General features: G+C 36.8%; 1 protein-coding gene, 1 long non-coding RNA gene and 1 other non-coding gene across 7 annotated transcripts in view; 2 read left to right on the forward strand and 1 right to left on the reverse strand.

The window, feature by feature from the left end:
• DPP10 (dipeptidyl peptidase like 10) overlaps positions 1–6,125 on the forward strand; it is a 1,361,251-nt gene extending 1,355,126 nt beyond the window's left edge. For all 5 annotated transcript variants that reach the window (XM_032353837.1, XM_032353835.1, XM_032353834.1 and 2 more), the window contains 2 exons: positions 2,721–2,794; positions 4,643–6,125. In XM_032353837.1, the coding sequence (XP_032209728.1) occupies positions 2,721–2,794; positions 4,643–4,777 (209 nt within the window). In that variant the 3' untranslated portion in view covers positions 4,778–6,125. The remainder of the gene's footprint in view (positions 1–2,720; positions 2,795–4,642) is intronic.
• Positions 439–14,130, reverse strand: LOC116596743. Its single transcript, XR_004288296.1, has 4 exons — positions 14,013–14,130; positions 12,921–13,064; positions 3,230–3,290; positions 439–893 (listed from the first exon to the last, which is right to left on the reverse strand). It is a non-coding gene; the product is annotated as an uncharacterized LOC116596743 (long non-coding RNA).
• Positions 3,519–3,629, forward strand: LOC116597978. Its single transcript, XR_004288891.1, has one exon. It is a non-coding gene; the product is annotated as a U6 spliceosomal RNA (small nuclear RNA).
• Positions 14,131–15,100: the final 970 nt, after the last annotated feature.

Raw genomic sequence — 15,100 nt, forward strand, 5'->3', positions numbered from 1 at the left:
CATCAACAGTGAAAAGTCATGTTGATGGTATGCAGCTCTGATTTCACTTTATGAGAATGGTACTCTCTCTCTTGTCCCCCAAACCCATAACCTCACTTTACCCATGAGAAAAATATCAGGCAAACCTAAATGAATTGAGAAAAATTTAAATCCATACTCCTCAGAATTGTCAAGGTCCTCAAAAACATCTCTGAAAATTTCTTGTGGATCATTATGATATCTAAAGGTTTCTTTGTTTTAACAAATGAACCATAATAATGTGAGATGTGAACAATAGTAGGAACCAGGTAAGGGATCTAAATGAGCTCTCTGTACTGTCTTTGCAATTTTTTAAAAAACCTACAACTATTATAAAATTAAAAAAAAAATAGAACTTAGATGATGCCATACCTGTGTTGGATGAAACATATGTAAAAGGATAAACATTTTGATGGACATGAGAATTTTGTTCCAAGGTATTAAGATCTTACATGCATACTAATAGTTATAACAAAAAGTAGAAATTAAGTACTGAGTCTATTTCAGAAAATGTTCCAAAAGTTTTTCATGTTATACTATCTGTTTTTCACAAAAATATTGTGTAGCAAGTGCTATTATCTTGTTTCAGTGATTGGGAAAATAAATATTATGGAATTTATGTAATGTGACAAAAAATGACATAACCACTAATTTATAGAAAGGGGATTGGAATCTGGCATGAAGGCTCTTTTTCATTGTGCTTTGAAGTTTCAACTGTGAAAATAAATTATATTTGAGGTTAAATTATTTCACATCTGGCCATTACCCTAGAATATATTAGTGCTATTCAAATTTCTCTGTCAATATGTTGCTGCTATTAAGGTAAATCATGCTCTTCCTACCTCACTTAGGCATGGATCTGGTTCTTCACCTCCCTGATAAAATGCAAGCACAGGTTCAGGACTGGTCACCTCAAAGGATAAGCATAAACACACACAAACACATGTACACATATACACACACCTCACATGGGCCTGGTGGGTTATAGGTGCTCAATGACATAATACTACCTTTATTCATATCATTGTTGAATACTACCAGCAAAGTAGTTCACTAACACAATTAGACCTTTAATATTCCTGTTATAGGAAGTAGACAAATGACAAATATCAACAGGCTTCACACCAGAAACTATACAGAAAAAAATCCCAACTATACTTCTGCACATTTATCTTTTCAGTTACATCCATGCAAATGATCAAATCCTTTTCAAAGTTTTTTTTCAGTAACAAATGAGCCATATAAGGTGTCATTTTTACCTTAGTCATTGCCCCAAATTATCAGCATTTCTCATAACTTACATTTATTGAGCAATTTGCAAACTGATTTAAAAGTAACATGGTAATAGTCCCATGATATACAACAAGAAGACACTGAAAGGATCTTGGGTAGATTTTAAAAAGATTTAAATGATCTTTGGAATCTTTTATTATTTGCCATATGGTAGAATTAACCAGTATCATAGCATTGGAGCAATGAAGCAGCTTAAATTAATAAAGCTGACCTAGTTTGACAATGACACTTTAAAAAGGTTACCTTAAAATTACTGACAGGGTCCTGGGTGGCTCAGTCAGTTAAGTGTCTGACTTTGGTCAGGCATGATCCCAGGGTCCTGGATCAAGCCCAGTTCTGGGCTCCCTGCTGAGTGGGGAGTCTGCTTCCTCCCCTTGCTCGTGCTCTCTCTCATTCAAATAAATAAATAAAATCTTAAAAAAAGTTACTTACAGAAATTTGAAGGTGCACAAAGTATAGGAATAAAAGGCTAGGCAGCATATGAGCCAAGTGCTATACAAACAGATTTGAGTGATGTACCCAAGACTTCACAGCTACTCAGTTCTACACAACCCTTAGTTCTATAATCTTTACAACCCTGGCTGTGCTGAATATTTCTGAGTTTGGACCTCAGGTTCAGGCAAAGAGGGAAGCTAGAAGGAAATAGGAGAAATCAGTATGATCCACTTTAAACATTGAGCCCTTCAATAATGAGATGATGACTCTAATTTCTCAACATGGTGCAGGTTTTTTCTCATTTAAAATAAAACAGAATATCAGTATCCAATGGAGACTGGGCCCCACTAATCCTCAGAAAGGAACAGAAAGATGGTTTGCTATATTACTATGCAGATAGGTACTCACTGCATTAAAATTATTATAATTGTATAATGTATGTGAGCAATTTAGAAATAATAAATGATAAAGTAAACTTAAATACTATGTTGTACAATAATAGAGCCTTAGCAGTAGCTTCTGCTTCAGTTTATTTTTTATAATGTATAGTATTTTTTATAGACCTTATTAACATTTCATCAGCATTGTATCTTACTAATTTTCAAGTCTTTTATTATTTTTAAAAGGTTTTTATTTATTTGAGATAGAGGGAGAGAGAAAGAGCATGAGTGGGAGAAGGGGCAGAGGGAGAGGAAGAAGCAAACTCCTGACTGAGCAGGGAGCCTGATGCAGGGCTTAATCCCAGGACCCTGGGATCAGGACCTGAGCTGAAGGCAGACACCTGAGCCACCCAGGCACCCCAGGCCAGGTATCAGTCTTTTAAATGTGCAATGTATGTAAAGTATGTTAATTAATCTCTTTGAAAAAAATGATATAAAAAGTTCTAATTCTAATAAATGCAGTTGCATCAAATAATAGAATTCTAATTCTAATAAATGCAGTTGCATCAAATAATAGAATTTAATTTCTTACAGCAAAAGTCCATTTCCAGCATTCAGCAGAATTAATCAAACACCTAATAAAAGCTGGAGTGAATTATACTATGCAGGTAAGTCACTTTTTCACAAGACTATTTTCCTACCCTGGTTTTACAGTTGTGAGATATAGAACATAGTTTCTGTACTACTCCATCCCCCATGCTATTATTTTAACTGTGATTTTTAGGTACCAAAGATTGTGAGGTTTTTTAATCCTAATTACGCTGAGAAGATAGATCAGCTCATGTGTTATGCGAACTGAAAAAACTTTCAAGAATTTCTTTTTCTTCTCAGACTTTTATTTCTATCACTAATAATGAATTGTTTTAAAAGAGACATGTTCTATTTCCCTTATAGTCTTTTCGCTTCCGCCTCACCTTCAGTCGCCTTTATCATAAAAGGTAGGAAAAAAAGTGGCTTGAGGAGATATTGAGAAAAAAAGGAAAGAAGAAAACATTTACATCTTTGCATTCAACCACATGTAGTAAATAATACCAAGGACTTACTTTTTAGTGGTCATTATGCTAGGTAGATAAGACAGACTTTACACCTTTGAGGACTTGCAGTCTGAGGGATGAGTCACAGAAGGCAGAAAAAAAAAAAGCAATTTTCATTTTTCAGCATTTGAAAGAATCAGAAGTCATTCAACATATCTATAAGCACAGGTACCAGGGTTAGGATGATGTACGAAGATGATGTTGAGATAAACAGATGATAGATAATGCCACAAACAATGTAAAGGAGTAGGGGCTTTATTTAGATCACTGAGGCACCATTTAAAAACTTTATCCCCAGGTGCTTGCTTTGGCAGCACAGACTCTAAAACTGAAATGAAACAGAGAAGGGTAGGTAGCATGGCCTCTGTGCAATGATGACACACAAATTTGTGAAATGTTCCATGTTTTTTGTATGGAACTGTTCATTGACAGTGTTGTACATCTGAAACTAATAGAACACTCACGGTGTGTTAACTGGAATTAAAGAGTTTGAAAAAGAATTAAAAAAATAAAAAGTAAGTAAAAGTTGATATCATCTTAATAGCAAAAAATACAAATGAAAAAAATTAAAGAAATAAAAACTTTATACTCAGGAATTGACAAATATCTGTATTTATAATTTTAGATAAATTACTCATGTCAAATTAAAACTTATACTGAACAAGATTAAACAGACAAGGCAGGCTTTATTTAAGACAACTGCAATAGGAGAGAACAACTAAACTGTGTTGAAACATTGGGCTGGGGAGTTTATAGTAACTAGAGGAGTTTATAAACTAGGGAGTTTATAGTTTCTAGAGGTAGAAATCACAGGTCATCTGTGTTGGGTAGTTCACCTTACCAAAAGGAAAAGTAAACTTTCTGTTTATGATAGGGGGTAGTTTTACAACTTGGAGCAAGAGTTCTACCCTCCCACAGAGACAGGGCTGCTCTCTCCCACAACTTTTACATTTCAGAGAGATGGTTTTTAGATCCCTGAGAAAGAGCTTTCCTGAACTATAGAACTGGCAAGACTGAAAGAAGATTTACACACAAAAGGGCAGAGAATTTACAATCCCAAATTTTCTAAAACAGATCTAAGAAAAGAAGGTCAAAGCCCTAGAGTCAGGAAGAAATGCTTTTCAAGTTTAGTCAAATTAAGGGGAATATTAATGCTGTCCTGGCCAACAGGAACACAGAAAGCTCTACTTTTTCTGACCAATGAGTTTTAATTTAAATACATAAAAAATGTAGCTTGTCTCAATTACTAAGATTATAATTGAGAAACAAGAGAAAAGTTTAGCACAAAGAACCCAGAGTTGTATTAGATCAGATTTTGGTCAGATACTACTTTCCAAAGTTCCCTTGCCACTGGGGCTGAAGAAATGCTGAAGGACAGTGTCTGTTTTGGTAACTTGATCTTTTTCCCCCACAATATCTTAGGTCTATCCAGATGAAGGCCATAATGTATCTGAGAAGAGCAAGTATCATCTCTACAGCACAATCCTCAGATTCTTCAGTGATTGTTTAAAGGAAGAAATCCCTGTGTTACCACAGGAACCAGAAGAAGATGAATAATGGACCCTATTTATATAGAACTGAAGGGGATCTTGAGGCTCAATGAAACCTAACCAAGAGACTGTAATATTGTACATGCTCCAGAATTTCAAGGGCAGCTTAAGGAGATGACACTGGAACAGCACACTCAGAGACAATGAACTAGAATTTGAATACAGATGTCCAAGTCTACTGTGTTGCCAAGGGTGCAGAACCTGTTTCTTTGTGTAAGAAAGGTCAAAGGGTTGGTTTCCTGGGAGAAATTAGTTTTGCATTAAAGTAGGAGTAGTGCATGTTTTCTTCTGTTATCCCCCAATTTGTTCTGTAACTAGTTGCCCTCATTTTAATTTCAGTGGCCACCTGGATCATCTTTGCATATGATGCATACTTATCAGCACCACATCCCTGATCTCTGATGGCTGAGCTGCAGCCTAACACCTTACTGTATCTTTACAATAAGTGCAATTCCTTCATTGTCTATTATTATGCTTAAGAAAATATTCAGTTAATAAAAAAACAGAGTATTTTATGTAATTTGTTTATAAAAAGACATTATTAAACGGGTCAAAGGTCATGTAGAAATATGGATTTCAGCACCTTCCAAAGTTCAGCCAGTTATCAGTAGATACAGTATCTTTAAATCAACACACCAGTGTATGTCTCACAATATATAGACATGTGTGTGCATATACTGTCAATAAATCTATCTTTACAATTATTCATGCTACAAAGGATAAACTTCTGATGAATTAGAAGAGATGCTCTTTTACAGGCTATAATGGATACTTTGTTTAATGAGCCAAAAATGATGAAACATTTTTTCCAATTCAGATTCTAGCTATTGCTTTCCTATAAATGTTTGGTTGTGTTTGGTATCGTTTTTAGTGGTTAATAGTTTTCTAGTTGCAATTTAATTTTTTGAATATGATACCTTGTCACATGTAAATTAGATACTTAAATATTAAATTATAGTTTCTGATAAAGAAATTTTGTTAACAATGCAATGCCACTGAGTGCTATTTTGCTCTTTTGGTGGAGAAGGCTTTTTTTAAAACACTTGGTCCTTTTACTTCTCTCTCTCAATGCAGAATCAATTCTCATTTTCATTGTGAAAGCAAAGACCTGGATTATTTCGTTTACCAGTTCCTATTTAGTATTCTGTGCCTGCCCACTTCATCTGTTACTGTTTAATTTAAATCCTTCTGGTGAGAATTAGAAATGAAATTTTTATTCATTGGCCAAAAAAGTTCACAAACAGCAGTGTTTGCTATTTGAGTTGAAGGCACAAATGCATTAATTCCTGTGCTGTATTGACTTGCAGTAGTAAGTAACTGAGAGTGTAAAATAAACTTGACTGTATGAAGTCAAATTTAAGTTATGAGAATATTAAATCTGGTGACTAAAATCACTTTGGTGACTTAAGAGATCTTCCAGAAGATGTCTGAAAGTCTGTAATCAAGCTTAGAAGTTTAGATAAACCTAGGCACTGTACTGTGTTTTTGTGGTTTCTCTCAAATTCCTCAGGACAGGCTGGATTCTCATGATATCAAGACACCAGGAGGAAACTCAAAAATATCACAGAACTGCTCAGTAAATCTCCCATTTTCTTAAAGGATCAACCTCCAGATCTGGGTATTTGGAAGTGTATAAATTGTTTTTTTGGATATTCAACTTAACTTCTGGATGCTTTGGAATTGTGTCTTCACTGCTCTGCTGGTTTCAGTTTAAAATGGGAAAGGCTCACTTTTCTGAGAGACCCATTTCAGGTCTTTTTCAAAAATAGTAAACACATTTTTTAAAAAATAAGTTTAATGTTTAAAAGGAAAGTTTTGCCTATTTTATTAAGATGGAAATTTCTTTTTAGGCTGATCTGAAGTCCAACTGAAGCTTTTTAATCAATATTTTAAATTTCAACCACTAGAGTTTTTTATGATGCAAATAATTATGTTGTCTGAAAGATGTGGTTTTATTGAATGTCTATTTGAGCAACATTTTAAAAGTATTTACCTCTTACTGTTCTTCATTTCTCTTGTTTTATTACTATTATCAATGTTTATCTATTTTTCAATTAATTTAATACAGTTTCTAATGTGAAAGACATTTGTCTGGAACACACTTTCACCTTAAAGACTAAATGGACCTCAAATGAAGACACACTGTTTTAATAGGAAGGTGGAAATTTTTCATCTCCATGATTCTTTCAGTTTTAATAATTTCATTGGGCCACTTTAGAAAAAGGAATGCTCACCAACACAGACACCAACTATTAAAGGAATCATGTAACTGAACTTTCTCCTTATACATTTGCCTTTGGTTATAATCCAACTATTTCACATGAATTTGTGCATTCTGAGGGTTTCCTAGAACTCCAGCAGCAAGCTTTTCAAGTGTGATTTACCCTTTAAAGTTAAAAAGCTCAAGATAAAATAAAAAATTCTATAAAACGGGTAAGCAGTATCAAATCATCCACAGAGATAAACACATAACCTTTTGAAACTATTTTAAAAGAGAAAAGTGTTGTCTTTTTTTTTTCTTTTTTTAATGTTCATTGCCTCCATTGAGGGCTCTAATTGAACAGCCAGAGACTAAGGAGGCCATGGAATCTGTTTGAGTTTCCTAGGAGCTAAAGGGAGGTGCTCTTCAAAACCTGGGTCTCAAAAGCAAACAAAACCATGGGTCTCAGTTCACCCTGACAGAGTGTCTTTTCTGACTGGATGTTCAGTAGAGAAATTAACTGTAGAGGGTCTTGCACATTCCACTTCTAGATCTACTAGAATGGGTGACCTGAACATTGGTCACTACCATACATGGAATTATTTAAGCACTGTCCTTAAGTGGTAGGCTTTGAAACAGAACAATCTGGGACTGAATTGCTTTCAAGTTTTAAAGGTCACTGAGGGCACATGGCTTGCATAAAGAATCATCGATGGGATACCTCATGTCCCTCCTCAAATTCTTTCACCATCTTCACATTGTACAGCAACAAGCAGTGCATAAATAAAACCTGACCCTCAGGCTGCACTTTCACTTTCTGTTCTGGAGATGCTCTGACATAATGTTAGCTCTCTACTGGAACCAACACTCATCACTTACGCATTACACAGGATGTTAACACCCACACTGAAACCTAGTTAATCGAAGACAGAAGCCATTGAGTAAATGTTCCCTAATTTTTTTAAAAAAGATTTTATTTATTTGACGGAGAGAAAGAGAGTCTAAGTGGGGAACAGCAGGCAGAGGGAGAAGCAGGGTCCCCACTGAACAAGGAGCCTTATGTGGGACTCGATCCCAGGACTCTGGCATCATGACCTGAGCCTAAGGCAGACATTCAATTCACTAAGCCCCCAGGTGTCACCCCCATTTTCTTTCCTTAGATGTTCAACATGGTCCTTAGAAGGCCCCATGAGACTCAGCTGCCCATAGCTGCACGCTGCTCTGTTTCCTCCCTTCCCCATTCCACTTGGCTCAGTTCTTCACTCATATTTCCTAGAATTAGTTCTCAAAATACAAATGCATCAGGCCCTACTTTCTGTGGAAAACTTTTTTGCCCACAAGAGTTTACCACTGTGAATACTGTAGGATGAACAAACATGAGACTAAAGAAATGCTTCCTTTTCAGTTTAGAGTAAGTTGTATTTACATAAAAATTTCCTGGATGCTTACTAAGCACCAAACATGTACTAAATGCTCTACTTTCATTATCAATTTAAATGTCTCAACATGCCCTGATACCCATTTTACAGATAAGAAAATGAAGTCTCAGAGGAGTAGGTAAGGCACCCACATTTATATATTATATATAAATTAGTTTATATATAAATATGTATTATATTTAGAATAGACTAAAACCTAGCTCTAGCCATCTGAGAAGCCCCTGTTCTCAGCCATTCTGCTCTACAGAAGTAGGAAAGGTTTCATCTGAGAAAGGATTCTGAATATTTAAATATACAGTTCCAGATATTTTTGAGAATGATTTGATGACAATAACACTGAATAACACTGAAATGTAAATGATAGGCTCATGTATCACTATAGCTGTATTTGAAGCTACATGGATTCCCGATGTGAAGAGGACTTGTGTAATATTAAAAATACTCTTTCTTTTTGACTGGAGATATGCAAGAATTATTCTTGGGTTTTCTGTGGAAACCCTTTCCCAGAAGACAATGTGTATGCCTAGGATATTATTAGTAAAATCCTCTACCCTGACATTATGCCAAGAACATTCCAAAATTATTCCAAGGGGCATTCAAAACATTATGTTGATCAAAGTAAAGTACCTAGGCTTGTAAACATATAAACTCTACCTAGTCTTTAAACGTTAAAATCCAGAAAGCACATTGCAACATTTAGAGCCATAACTGGCATCCACAATCCTATTTGCAATTTGATTTAGGAATATTGCATTACCTTCCACTTTTCTATCACTATAGGAAGTAGATTTTGTTTACCACTGATCATATCTGCTAACAAGTCATTTCATTTGGCAAATTCCAGCAATTTTGGAGAAGAATGTAAATTAAAAATCCCCTTTCTCATCAAAGACAAGGCAGATTAAAAAAAAAGTTTCATCAAAGTACAATTTGATTATTCTTCTTTCAGACTTCCAATTAAGCTTAAGAAAGTCTGATACAAGTATCACAGGCTTTTGAAACAGCAGCTTGAGAAGAAGGAAAGTCTCTAGGCTGATTATCACAATCTGTCTTCTATCAAACTTAGCACCATTTTAACTAAGTAATCTTTGGCATGAGTGAAGCTTAACAATACAAAAGTCCAAAATCATCAATAGAGGAGGAACTCACATATGTTCAACATCTAGGCTTTCTGTCATATCATCTCAGTGAATGCCCAAACCAACCATGGGAGACAGATGATTGTTTTCTGATGAAATCGAGATTCAGAGAGGTTAAACGATTTTCCAGAGTCACCCAGTTTGTAAATGATAGAACCAGCATTTGAACACAGACCATGATGACCTCAAAGTCCTCACATGTGATAATCCTATCTATACATTTTTTAGCTGATAAATTCTCAAGGTTCATCATGCATATCTTTAGTTTGAATTAAACTTCCAAGTCCCTCACTGTTCAGTGTTGCCACTTAGTACGTATCTAACTTCAAGTAACAACACAAACTTAAAAGTGGCTTAAATACGTGTGACCCAATATGTAGGCAGTTTGGGTATCAACTGAGAGTTTGTTAGAAATACAGACTCTTAGGCACCACCCAGGCCCTCCTGAATCGGAAACAATTCTAACAAATCCTCAAGTGATTTGTATGCACAGTAAAGTTTAACGAGCACTGGCTTAAAGGACAAGAACTTTTACTCAAATCACAGGAGAACTAAAGTTTGGTACTTCTAGGGACAGTTTAATAGATCAGTTTATTTGGCCCCTTCATTAATTTTAAGATAACCCCAACTGCCCCATGCCATAGGTCCTTTCACAGCAACATCCCAGGATAGATAGGCAAAGAATAACCAAGTTTTTAATCAGGAAAGGTAACTTTATCCAGAACTCTTAAGCAAAAATCCTTTCAAATCCTTTCATCCAGCCTTTGGCTGCAAGCCTCTATTGTAGAGGTATGGCAGGCTAGGAAGTTACATATCTGAAATCGCAATCTTCTTAGTGAAGGTGCAGCAAATAAGAATGTTAAGAACAAGGAGAAGGGCTCTAAGATAGGTGCCCAGTGTATGGCTCTGAAGAGATAGGTAAATCCTACCAAATGCAATAGGAGCCTAAATGCTGACATTTTCTGTAGAGACAGCCTGAGGCACTGAGCAGTAATGATGGGGAGGGGGGTGTTTACACAGATCCTTTTTTTCCAGGTGTCTCACTCTTTCTCCTGTAAGACGCCCCCAAATCTTCTCCATCCTCTGTTCCGAAGAGTTGGTACACTTTTCCCTAGCTGACATTTTCTCTTCTCACCTTTGCTCTTCATTATAGACATAGTTTTTAGGGCAGACAGGCAGTTTTGAAATTTGATTGCTGTGCTAACAGTCCCATTTTGCAGGCTTTATTTGCTCGAACACGATTTATGATGCCTTGATTATCTCCGTATGGCCTGAATTGCTAGTCACACCATTAATTCTCCTGATTGATGGATTACATAAGGCATATCCCAATGGGAAAGGCAGAAGAAACACAGGTAACACAGCCTCCCCATTCATATGCACTTTTAATGGGAGTAATTGTCATTAGACTCCAACTCTTGATCCCTTTAGGACATCATGTGTGACTTTTAATGATCTGTATGATGTAATTGGATTTTGAGCCTCTGGGGAGAACAAGTTGTAAATTCTGTCACCCAGGATAAATGGTAAATTTCAACTTCAAGGCTGACTTCAAATCATGTATTAACTAAGAGATACTTTGTGCCCACTATGTGCCAGGCACTGAGCTGTTTGATAGAACATCAGGATTCTTTTTTTAAAAAAATACTTAATTTAATTAACATGTCAAATGTATAAATGGGCATTTTAGTTCAAATGTTATAACTAGAGGAGTCATCATTCACTAGAAAGTACCAACATATTCAATCATGTCTTGATTTTCATTGAATCATTTGTAATGCTCCCTTATGGTCTATGCAATTCCCTTGGACCTGCTCCCTTTGAATAATCATCCCATAATGAATTAACTCTTTTTTTTTTTTTTTCCTAAGTCAAAAGGACTCCACAGCCCGTCATTACATTGGATAGCAGTGGGTCTATATGCAACTATCTATCCCACTATCAATTTAGGGAATTTCGTAGTGAAGCCTTGATTTCTTTACAATTGTTTCTCAATCCAAATAACACCCAAAAGAGGGACAGTGATTTAAAAAAGAAAAAAATTGGGTTAAGTTTAATTTTCTTATTTTGTGGTGTGCTAGCTTTGTTTTAACTAAAGGAAAGAATTCATATCCTATGGAAAGATTAAATATTGCCAAAGAATAAAAAATAATAAATAAAATTACCTACTGCCCTAGCTCACCAACTGCTTTAGGATTTCAGTTGAGTGTTTATTCAGATTCCCCTCCCCCCCAAATTGATAGGTGTTAGTAAAAGAAGTTAAAAAGTCTCGTGTGTGAAATTATATTTTTTACCTTCAGCTGGATGCTATATAATATTTGATATTATAATTAAAATTTTCTTTATCCTCATTCACTTTGTCAAATTCTAATATATCTCCCAATTATTTTGAGTTCTTCTCAAAACCTACATTCTCTCATTATTCCATGTCATTGAATATAATGCTTCATTCATGTATACTTTTTTTGTGTGATTTATATTATACCCTAGCTTGTTTGTAATTTGCTAAAGAAATACAAAGGCAGTAATAATAATGAACATTAATGCATTGTTAACTCATTAACCCATTGCTTAATTTGTACCAGGACCCAGTGAAGCCACCTCAGCCCATCTTGGGCAACCTAGCCATCTTTAAACTTTAGCAAATAACCTTAGTTCACATGATTCATTAACTAACCTTTCTTTGTATATCTGTACTTTATGCATTCTTTCATAGAAAAAACACAGAACTTCCATGCCAAACAAAACCCAGACCACTTACAGAATCCCTGGGCACTAAGGGACCAGACTCTCTTGCACAACCCCCAGGCACTAAAGGATCAGACCCCTTTGCAACACTTTCGAGCACTGGGATAACATCTGTAGCTGCCACAATCGAGTCCGTAGGGAATAAAGAAGTATTATGACGACTGCACTCCCTTTACTGATTAACTGCCTTAAATCCCTTTAAAAATCCCTAACTCTAGACAGCTTGGAGTTGGCCTTTGGCTAAGAGTCTACCATCTCCCCAGGTTGCCGACTTCCTGAGTAAAGCTCACATTCCTTTCCAATCAAGACTCATCTCTTGGGTAATGGATATTCTAGAGACCAGAAGCTGAACTTGAGTTTCAGTAACACCAGGCAGGATAAGCTCATTAACAGATTTATTTATTTCACCTTTAAAGCGGCTGCGGGAATTAAGTACAATCACCATCCCAATTTTTATATATGGAAATCGTAAGCTTAATAAAATTGAGTTACTGAAAGCCAATGGATTAGTCACAGTAGCATATACTAATTAGTGCAATGAAAGAAAATGTTAAATTAATAAAGCTTTCTCACTCACATGATGTCATATATGGGCAGGTGTCATATATATGGTTTTACTCTCACCTGTTATCTGAAACACAGGTTTCCTGGCTGTAACCTCAAGATTGAAGGAGACACCCAATAGAAGATTTCACTGCCATCTCTTTGAAGTGATACCCATCACACTGGCCTGTAGTTTGTTTTTCTGGACAGCTGTCAGTGTCCAACCTAATAGCAAAGAGATTCAAACATTCAGGGAAATATATGTAGCATTTAGGGAGTGCTAACTATCAACTGGCTCAGTCCAGGATTCTGAACATGATACATTTCAAGGACTCCTTTGATTTTCCCCATACACTGAGCACAATGGACCTCACCCTAAGAGACACAATCCCAGTCCTTTCCAGCACAGAGCCCAGGCTATCTGGGAGGACAGTGTTCAAGAGGATAGCGTGGACAGATCCTGCACTCACCTCCTCCCACAGAGAAAACAAATTCACGATGACATATGTAGTAATCTCCTCAGGAAAAAGTCTTGAGGGGTGCCTGGATGCTCGGTTAAACCACAGACTCTAGATTTTGGCTCAGGTTGTGATCTGAGCGTCCTGATATGGAGGCCCGGGTCACCTTCCAGGCTCAGCCTGGAGGCTGCTTAAGATTCTCCCTCCCCCGCCTCCCGCAAGCCCATGGGCTACCGCACACATGCATGCACGCCGCATATGAGGGCACGCACTTTATTTAAAAACAAACAAACAAACAAAAAACGACTTGGAAACTGGATGAACTGAGTCTTCACAACAAACGATAAAAGGGCAGCATACAAAGGGGTAAAAAGAGGTAAGGTGTTATTAAAAAACAAAACCCTCGAACCAAACGAAAAACATTCCAGACATAGCAATCCACAATTAGAACGGATCTCCAAAGTACAGTACGTTTTTCCTGAAATGGGTTCTGTGCTCCACACCATGCACCCCAATCCCTACATGCCGCACAGAGCCGAGCACTCATACAGCTCAATCTAAAAACCAACGGGAATTATTCAGGGGGAAAACCACAGAATTTAGGGAAATGGGAACCTCCTCTTAAAAGGCCCATGGTACTACTCACTTGCACCAGGACGCCGTGCAAAAACCCCTATGAAAGCCCCTGGAGGATATGTGAAGGAGACACACTTACTAATCTCAAAGCGTCTGTGGCGGAGGCGGAAACTTGTTGAGAACTCTCTCCAGCCACAGAGACAGTGGGGGACGCAGACTCGTGATCTGCCTCGACTTGCCAACAACGCCACGCTGCCCGGCACCATTTTGAAATCTTCGAACTTGTTCGGCACCAGAGCGCATGCGCTGCTGAAGGTCCCGTCCATCCCGGAGCCGCAGCGCCGGAAATCGAAGTGAGTCAAAATCTGTTAAAGCTATAAAATGGTACCCACGAGAAGGTCTGAAGACTTAAGATATAAAATGCTCCGTTTTCTGTTCTCCACACAGCAGTGGACAAGGACAGGATAACCAAAGTGTAGAGTTCCATTTGGAAAGAGAAATAATGGGTAAGTCCGTTTGGCGACAGCATAGCTTCCCTAGCCTCTTGCCCGTGGCAGTTGGGAGTCTTAACGTCTTACATAGTCATTAGCTGTTTAATACGACTTACGTATTTTTAGCATTAAAAAATAGTATAGTTGTTATACTTACTTTCAAGCCGGTCTGAAGTCAGTAATAAACCTACAGTCTTTTAAAAGCACAGTTCAAGAATGTACACGGTCCTTGGAGGAAGGGGCTATGACTTCTTTCCCAATCACTCAAAATATTGGTGGCTAATTTAAGCTTCATCTAAGTCTACTGAAAAAGATTTTAATCCCGTCGCTGTCTATGATCAATAAACTGTGACTTTTTAAACGCTGAAAAGACCCAGATGTCACGACTTTTTCTATGACCTTCTGCTAAAATTTAATTTTTAATGATCTACAGAATTCATAAAGCCATATAAATGATGTTTTAAACTGTGTAATCCTGGGTGCCTGGCTGGCTCAGTCACTGGGGTCTATGACTTTTGATTTTGGGGGCATGAGTTGGAGCCCCAAGCTGGGTATAGAGACTACTTAAATAAATAAACTTAAAAAAAAAAATCGACAGTGTACAATTCAGTGGTTTTTAGTATATTTACAAAGTCATGCAAATATTGTTTTCAGAATATTTCTACCATTCCATAAAGAATATTTCTACCATCCCATAAAGAAACCTTATAACCTTCTGCTGTTACCCTCCATGTTC

The sequence above is a fragment of the Mustela erminea genome, chromosome 8, assembly GCF_009829155.1.
Source record: "Mustela erminea isolate mMusErm1 chromosome 8, mMusErm1.Pri, whole genome shotgun sequence".
NCBI classification, from domain to species: domain Eukaryota; kingdom Metazoa; phylum Chordata; class Mammalia; order Carnivora; family Mustelidae; genus Mustela; species Mustela erminea.